General features: G+C 42.7%; 1 protein-coding gene across 1 annotated transcript; it reads right to left on the reverse strand.

Annotated features, from left to right (window-relative positions):
• Nucleotides 1-4,885: 4,885 nt before the first annotated feature.
• On the reverse strand, nt 4,886-8,312 carry Arf6 (ADP ribosylation factor 6). Its single transcript, XM_027418155.2, has one exon. The coding sequence runs from the start codon at nt 8,130-8,132 to the stop codon at nt 7,605-7,607; it is 528 nt and encodes a 175-aa protein (XP_027273956.1). The 5' UTR covers nt 8,133-8,312; the 3' UTR covers nt 4,886-7,604.
• Between the last annotated feature and the right edge of the window lie 1,090 nt (nt 8,313-9,402).

Consider the following 9,402-nt stretch of genomic DNA (forward strand, 5'->3'; position numbering starts at 1 on the left):
TAAGAATTCTTCCTCTGAGCTGTCTTGATCCATTGTTTTCATTTAATACAAAATTTTCAGGACCCAAATCAGACTCCCTTTCCACAGTGAGGGTCCTGGGGATCTAACCCACAAGGCTTGGTGGCAAGCACTTTTACTCACTGAGCTATTCCACCAGCATTTTGTTTTGTTGTTTTTTTCCAGCAGGCTTTGTGTAGCCCTAGCTGTCCTGGAACTAGCTCTGTAGACCAGGCTGTCCTTTAACCCAGAGATCTGCCTGCCTCTTCCACCTGAGTGCTGGGATTAAGGGCCTGAGTCATCACGATGACTCAACAGCACTTTTATTTGTTTCAGGAAAGAATCTTTAGCCCAGGATTGATTGGAATTTGTAGCAATCCTGGCTTATACTCCCAAGTGTTAGGATTGCAATATATGAGCCACAACATGGGGCTCAGCATTTGACTTTCACAGGTCTCCTTAAGTGTCTCTAATATTCTACATGGACCCAAAATGACCAATTTGAAATTAAGGGAAAATTACTCAAGGCAAGCAATTTTTTAAACAAAATACTAAAACTATTAAAGTTAATAATCACTGTCATCTAGCCACATTGGTAGTTAGGGACAGACTATCTGAACCTAAATCTCAGCCCTGAGATTTACATGAATATCTCTCTATGCCCCATTTTCTTCAGCTATGAACTTGGAGCCTGGTCTCCCAAGGCTGTCGGGAAGCTATTCAGAAATTATAACCATTACATGCCTAGAACCATGGCAGACATTCAGCAAATGCTATAATTATTAGAATGTTTCCTAATTTTGATTTCTTTAAGTCCAGCTGCAACCTAGAACTATTCATAAACTTTTTCTTAATGCTGGGGATCAAACCCAGGGCCTTGCCCATGCTAGGCAAGTACTCTGCTGGGAAGTTGTATTCCCCAGCTGGCTTGTCATATTGTAATAAACTTCAAAGATCCAAATCCCCTCATCTTTTTTTATTTTTCAAATCCCCACTTCTATAACCAAAATATTTGGTTCTGTTTTCCTCTCACATCAGTCTATTTAGCTGTAACAGAAAACTTTTTGCTCATCAATAGAGTTTCATATAGCTTATAAACAACAAGTTTTTCATTTTAAAAGTTCACTTGTGGGAGCCAGCAAAATAGCTCAGCTAGAAAAGGTCCATGCCACCAAAACTGCAGACCTGAGTCTTATCCTTGGGTCCCACATGGTGGAAGGAGAGAACCAACTCACACAAGTTTTCCCCTGACATACAGGCCTGGACACACATACATATAATAAAATGAATGTAATTTAAAATACTAAGTGCAGCCAGGCAGTGGTAGTACATGCCTTTAATCACAGCACTCCGGAGGCTGAGGCAAGTGGATCTCTGTGAACTCAAGGGCCTCTCTAATCCTAGCACTCAGGAGGCTGAGGCAGGTGGATTTCTGTGAGTTCAAGGCCAGCCTGGTCTACAGAGCTAGTTCCAAGACAGCCAAGGCTACACAGAGAAATGTGTCATGGAAAACCAAAAAAAATTAAAATGCTAAGTACTCTTTTGAAAATGTCCTTCTTGGAACTTACTTCCAGCTAGGTGTGGTAGTTTATACTTTAACCCCAGCATTTGGGTGTCTGAGGCAGGATTATGAAGATCAAGGCCAGCCTGGGCAACACTATGTGAGACCCTGTCTGAAAAACAAAACTAAAACCACCTTACTTCAAAAATTCATCTTAACCACACTTGTTTACTTCCCACATCCTGTTATATTAGTATAGAACAACTTTCCAGGCAAGAGAAATTCACATATGGGATCAATTATTTTTCCCAGTTTATATGGAACAGGGTAATACTAGAGGAAACAAAATATATTAGTTGCCATGTCAATAAAACTCCTCCTCTTACAAAGTTTCATAATATAAAAAATTAAGATTCATAACTGATTACAGTAATTCCATGCAAATAAAGGCCACAATTGAATGTTATCTGAACCTATTACAAACTAATCTAGGCTATCTAAAGGGAAGTGCACTTTTAAGAAATACTTTTAAATCCAAAGACTAAGGCATCATAAACATCTTAAATAATTCACAAACTTTTCAAGAAATGGAACTGAAAATCTCTGGTTTCACATATTTTCAAGTAGAAAAAGTCAATAAAGCAGGTTGTACCTGTGTACACTTGTAATCTCAACACTTGGGAGGGCCATTTTAAATCTGAGTCTGAGGTACACAGTTAAGAGCCTGTGTCAAAAAACAAACAAACCAACAAACAGAACCACAAAAACTCCAAGTTAGCCTATAATCCCAGAAGTCACAAACAAGCCTCAGGACTCATTAAACATATAAATGTGATAAATTACATTTTAATTCAACTCATTTGAACACTAATTCTTCAAAAGTGTTGGATTTCCCCATATGCTTACAGTATTTGAAAATGTTGGCTTTAGATGTGTAGTCAGCATTTCCCATAAAGGGCCAGATAGTAAATATCACGAGTTTTCAGGCCATGCACTGCCCCTATGTCACACTGTTTCTTACAATCTTTTTCTTCCAGTGACGTGGATCAAACCCAGGGCTTTGCATATGCTAGGCAAGTGCTGTACCACTGAGCTACATCCCCAGCCCATTTTACTTACAATCTTTAAAATCCCTTTGAAAACATAAAAACTATTCTTAGCATAACCTCTGTAAAAACAGGCCACAACTAGATTTGCCCTTGATCCTGTTTCCCAGTCCAGCTTTTATACTGTATCTTTTTGTTACAGTACCAACTACACTATTTTCTTTCTTCAGTTGTTTGTCCAATATAACCTTGGTGAAGCCTTTTGAACATGCCCTTACCTGTTCCCCTCTATACAGCACACTGTGCAATAGTGTATCACATATTTATACTTACCATCTGATCTTTGTTCTCTACCCCCCACCCATGTATGTCCATGGAGGCAGACATTTATTGTTTTGCACTGTACGGAAACAGTTCCAGGAATATTAGGCCCTCAATCATCAATCTACCCTCAAACTTATACAATAGATACCACAAAGGAAGTGTGTATGTACTCTATGTGAAATAATCCAACAGATTTAAAAAAATGCTCAAATACAAAACTAACAAGTAATTTAAAGTTGTTCAAATAGTCATAAGACATTTTAAATAAAGGGAGGGTGCTAAGTAAAGCATTTTTGCTAGGTATGTCTCAGGACTACAAAATCAAAACTAATCTGGACTACATATTAAAACTATATCAAAATGAAAAATTTAAGTACTTCTTACCATCCCACAAAGTGAGCTTGGTTCTTAGTTCAATTCTCTTGAAGCATACCATTACTTTAGCTATAATAAACAAATTTCAATTATAATTCCTAAGTCCCTCTACAGACCAATTCTACTTTCTTTGATCTTATCCACAAGTGTTCCCTGCCAGTTCAACTAGTTTGACAGCTTTAAAGTTTGGCAAAACAACAAGTTGCTCTGCTTGATTTTTTTTTTTTTCCTGGTTTTTCAGAGACAGGGTTTCTCTGTGTAGCTTGAGACCAGGCTGGTCTTGAACTCACAGAGATCCACAGAGATCCACCTGCCTCTGCCTCTGCCTCCCCAGTGCTGGGATTAAAGGCATGTGCCACCAGCGCCTGGCAGTGCTTGATTTTTTTTTAAGCTCCTTATAATACTTCAATAATATAAACTTCTGAGTACTATCACTTCTTCTTCTGTCAGCCATTTGGTTAAGCAAGCAAAATACTACTCTGTTGATAGCTAGGCTCCAAATATGGTATGCTGTGATTAGTCTGATATGAAAAATACTAAAAAATTCTACATGTTGTTTGTAAATATAATTATTATGTCTAAGAGACAAGACTTATCTGACTACAAGCTGCAGACAGAGGAGACAGAGGGAGAGAACAAGATAATAACTGGAATGTAGAAGATAAATATTACTATTCAAACTATACAGTGGCTCAATTTCTGTCTAAAGTATTCCAAACCATTAGAAAGTATTTTCTACTGTTACCACTGAAAAACTGACCTTTGACATCTCAGTAAGTCACAGTAACAGATATACTAGAAGTATCAATGAGTCTTATTAGCTAGTTAGTTATAACAGGATCTCATATAGACCAGGCTGATCTCAAACTTCTGATCCTCCTACCTCCATCTCTCAAGTACTGGGATTACAGGTAGGCACTAACAAACCCAGTCTTAATGTATGATCTAAATCATACTATATGTCACATCAATGAGATTAGAATCAAACTACAAAAAAAAAAAAAAAAAAAAAAACTTGACTAGTGTAGGGAACGCTTACAAGAATATTTAAATGATTTCAAGCTATTCATCCACAATTTTGCCTTTCACATGGCTACAATTATAATCAAACAAGCAACTTTGAACTCAAAGAATTTTTGAATCCAACTCTATTAAAGATTAAGACAACTAAAAAAGAACTCTGCAAGCCAATTCCTTACAAACACAATTTTGTACTTTCAAAATGCTAAGACTGTAATTTGAAAAAATAGACACCTGCAGTGGAGATGGCTTATAGCCCTAACAACTTTAGGATGGAGCAAGGATCACAAGTTCAAAGTCCACCTGAGCAACTAAATCCCTATCTCAAAATGAAAACTACAGCAAAGAGTCAAGGATCCAGCCAGCAATGTGGTGGAACACCTGCCTAGTCTTTACAAAGGGGAAGGGAGGCCTAAATACCTTCAGTTGTCACAGAACACGGATTGGTAAAATTAAAACAGAAAACACCTTAAATAGCCACTATTTAGGGGAGAATCTTTTTTATCTTTTATAAGTCAGATGAGTCTCAAATTCACTTTTTACCATATATCCTGGAAAATAACATAGCCCAAGATACCAGTACATCCCACTTATCTACTCCAAGTAACATAACGTGAGAAACTGCACTGTGTAATTCCTTTATTTTCTGCATGTTAGTGCTTCAGCAACACTACAACCATAAAGAACAATTCCAAGGACTGTACTTTTTAGCTGGGGGAAGGGGGAATCACAGTCTACAGACTCATTTACTTATATTAGACAAGATTAACCTCATTCAGAACTTAGCAAGTTTATAAATTCACACAAATACAGAAATTGATGCAATTAAACAAAATCTTTAGGACCTTATTTTTGTAATTCTTCCATTATAACTTTTTCTGCAGGCTCTAATTTCCTGCTTCATAATCACCAATGGTTATGGTTCAATTTAACTACATCAATTATAAACCTTTTATATATACTCTTAAAGAAATGTAAGTGAAAATTACAGTTTCTTTCCAAAAGGTTTAGGTTTTCTTCAAATTTCAAATGTTTCCCCCCTCCCACCCTTTTCAGACATTTCAAATAAACTAAAAATAACCCATCTCACCTGCAACATTCAGTAATAGCAATCACTTGTATAAAATTTTAACTATGCCCCCAGTTATTTTAAGACACACAAAAAAATGGCTGTCTACCAATCTGTCTGTCACAAGTTAGAATACTACATTTAAGAATCAACATGAGGGTTTCAAGTTTCCTCCAGTTTAGGCATTTATACCTTTGTGCTTATTTTGTTTCAGGATGTTACTGTAGCATTGATATTTGTATAACCATATTTATGTACCTTAAAATGTAATCATTTAAAACACTAAGAATTACATTTACGGTGGAGCTTTGGGAATTTTTAAAAGCAACTATAATGTTCTTAAATATGTGAATCAGCTTCATTTCTAGAGATATTTTTATTAATGTGAAACTGAGAACTTTAGGTTTTAGTTGCGTCTTGATTTCAAAATCCCTCTGCACCAATAGGAGCCTACAACATAGCACCTTTTCTCATCTGCTTTTAGTTAGTTTTACTTACAGCTCATTTTTGTATAGCCTTCTGTTTCTCATACATCTTTGGTAAAAGCTCCATTATACAATATGGCCAAAACATGAAGGACCAATACTGTCCAACGATACCATGATATCCGGCTTGACTTTAGTTTTCAGACACCCTCATAAACAGAACCATTCCACCTTTTCCTGTATCCTGCCCTGGCAGTCTACATTTCCGAAACTCCCTAAGTTTCATTCCTTGAGGATCACTACATTAATCCTTAAGGCTACACAAGAACCAGATGCTGCTTCACAATTCTGAATCAACATTAACATTTGGTTCAAAATTATCACCATAGTGGTCTCAATCTAGTAACTGGTCCTAACCAGCTCATCTTGTTAAGATCTGGATATCACCAGAGAGCACAATGCTTACCCTTAAAGAAAAATAAATTTACATTCATTGTCATCTGTAGGTTCTTTCTCGTCATCCTACTCCCTGTGTCACCCCTCCAGTCTCCATCACTCATTCAGCACATTTCTTCCTTAAAGGAGACGATCTACGACTGAACCAACAGGATATCTATTTGCATGAGTTAATACTACAATCAAGCAAAACTAAATACCTTTTTTTTAAATAAAACATCTTTTCCAGTGTTTTAATTAATGGAGATGTAGATCACTCATCTATTTAAAAAAAAGTCATATATCTTCAGTTTAATCAGTTGCTGTAATGTGAAAACAGGAATGTGTATTTTTTTTCCAGCTAGGAAAAGGTGCATATAATTTGACTTTTTAAATGTTTTATTAGTGAACAAAGTAAATGTTTAGTAATTTTAAAGCTACTTGTCTTAAGAGATTTGAAACAAGGTAACATATGCCGATTTTGCCCGAAAGTCACTTAAAATATCTACAAATATTTCATCTGTGTGGCGTACACCATTATTGCTCCATTTTCTGGAAAGAGTCTATTTTTAAAGGAAGAAGAGAGGGAAATAGCAAAGTTACTAACTTTGCAGTTTAAAAGATCTGCCCCCTTGTAGAGGTGAGTTGTTTTATGCAGCGTACGTTAGCTATGGTGAGGGAACTTGAGTTTACTCCTACTCATGCACTTTAATAGCTGACACCTGAAGGGATTCCCTACATTACCTGTTTCACACACTGATGTGCAACTGGAACATTACACTGGTATTACTCATTATTTTGCCACTGTGGGCTAAGTTCACCATACTGGTCTTGGATATAAAAGGTCACATTTGAAATTGCTAAAGTTAGCACTAACAAGGAAAGGGGGAAGGCCTTAAATATAAAAGACAAACGGCAGTTTGATTAAGCAATAATTTTCAGTTTACTAGATGAAACAGACTCGCAACATAGTCTGCATGAATGCAAAATAAGCCATCTACAGCAAGTGGTAAGAAACTGGGCAAAAAGGAAAAAAGCATACATTGGGGGGAAAAAAAGATTCTCTCGACATAAAAAAATCAAACCATTATTATAAAGGATTTTACCAAGAGCTGCTATTACCCCACCCCGTTTGCTGGAAGTCACAAGAGCATCTAGCACTGTTTTCGTGTCAAATATCAGATCAGAGCATCCTAACGCAAAGCCAAAAAAAAAAAAAAAAAAGAAAGAAAGAAAAAAATAAAGAAAAAGAAAAAGAGGAAACCCCAACCCCACTAAACCGTAGAACAGTAACTCCAGAGTTCAGATTCAAAAAAGAAAGTGGCAATTGAAAGAGGTTGATGATGGTGGCGATAATCCTATGAATGGGTTTTTGATTTCTCTCCTTCCGGGGGATGGGTGGAGGATGCTCATTAGGATTTGTAGTTAGAGGTTAACCATGTGAGCCCCTCATAGAGTCCGTCCCCGGAGGTGGCACAGGAGGGCTGCACATACCAGTTCCTGTCCCGAATCCGGGTCAGGCCCAGTTTCTCCTGGATCTCATGGGGTTTCATGGCATCGGGCAGGTCCTGCTTGTTGGCGAAGATGAGGATTATGGCGTCCCTCATCTCCCGGTCATTGATAATGCGGTGCAGCTCCTGGCGGGCCTCGTCGATGCGGTCGCGGTCGGCGCAGTCCACCACGAAGATCAGACCCTGGGTCCCGGTGTAGTAATGCCGCCAGAGCGGCCGGATCTTGTCCTGGCCGCCCACATCCCACACGTTGAACTTGACGTTTTTGTAAGTCACCGTCTCCACGTTGAAACCCACCGTGGGAATGGTGGTCACCGACTGGCCCAGCTTCAACTTGTACAGGATCGTTGTCTTGCCGGCTGCGTCCAGACCCAGCATGAGGATCCGCATTTCCTTGTTCCCGAAGATCTTGGATAGCACCTTCCCCATCGCGTCGGAGGAGCCGGGGCCGGGGGCATTCAGGTGTCCCGGGTCCCCTCAGCCTATAACGCCGCCGCCGCTGCCGCCGCCGCCGCCGCTGCTACCGCCGCGAGATCGAAACGGAGCCGCCCCCGCGCGAGGACGCCCTGCGTGCGGCCTGCGCGAAGCTGCCTGCTAGGGGCAGGGGCCCGGCCTGCGCTCACTCGGGCATCGCCCGCCGCCCGGGCCCTGCGTCTGCGCCGGGGAGAGCCGCCGCCCTGCTGAGGCGAGGCGAGGCGCGGCCGGCCCGGAACTGCCCTTCCCCCGCAGGCGCCGCCGACAGCAGCTCCGCCGCCGCCTCGGCACGCGGCGGCTCAACCGCGGCCCTCCCGCCGGCCCGCGAGCACCGGGCTCGCCACCGACCCGGGTCACCCGACGAGGAGCGCGGCTCCGCGCCCCGTCAGGTCATGGATCCTCGCGGGAACTCGGTGCTGCCTGCAGGGACACAGAGAAGGGAAGAAGGGAGTTACCGCCGGGACTCCGTGGGTGCGGAGGCCGACGCGGCCCGCCGGTCGGGGATCGGCCCGGGAGGGTTACCTCCAGCTGCCGCCGCCGCCGCCCCGAGCGCGGGTTCCCTCCGGCCTGCACCTCCTCCTCCTCCTCCCAGCTCTGCCGCCGCCGCCGCTGCCGCCGGAAAAGGCGCCGAGGAAACCGCCTCACTTCCCCTCCCGACTGCGCGTGCGCAACTCGGCCCGACCGTTCGGAAGAGCGCGACCTCAGTAAGGAGAGTGGTGGCCCGCGCGCCCAACGTCACGGGCGCCACGCGCCGGGGGGCGGGGCTACGGCGGCTCGCAGGACCCAGGGAGGCGCCTCGCGGAAGCCCGGCGGCGCGGGGTTGGCGACGCGCCCACCTGTCGCTCTCCCGGGGGGTCTTCCCCGGTTTTTTCCTCCTCCGCCGCTCGGAGGCGCGGGGTGCAAAGCCGCTTGCGGGGTGGGCGTCGTCGGCGCTGGAGACCGACGCCCCCACCCACGCTGCCGAGGCTTGTTCCCAGACTCCCCGCGCAACGTCCCTCCCGCTCGCCCCAGCCTGCCAGCAACACGGTCTCCTTTCTACCCGGTCGCCTCCCGACTTCCTCCAGCTTCCTGGAAGACACGTGGGAGGTCGGCGTGCCACCGAAGCCGTCCGTCAAAGTAGCCCTCACTTTTTTCTAGTCTTGGGTTTGCTCCGAAACCCTGCTTTGGAACGTTTAAACTCCTTCTCTTTGTAAGTCTCGTCGGAACCGCCCACGTTTCTTAGGAA

Source organism: Cricetulus griseus, chromosome 5 (assembly GCF_003668045.3).
Source record: "Cricetulus griseus strain 17A/GY chromosome 5, alternate assembly CriGri-PICRH-1.0, whole genome shotgun sequence".
Classification (NCBI taxonomy): Eukaryota; Metazoa; Chordata; class Mammalia; order Rodentia; family Cricetidae; genus Cricetulus; species Cricetulus griseus.

What these genes read in the sequence shown, in the direction of transcription:
- Arf6 (XM_027418155.2), bottom strand. Translation starts at nt 8,132, where the DNA reads ATGGGGAAGGTGCTATCCAAGATCTTCGGGAACAAGGAAATGCGGATC.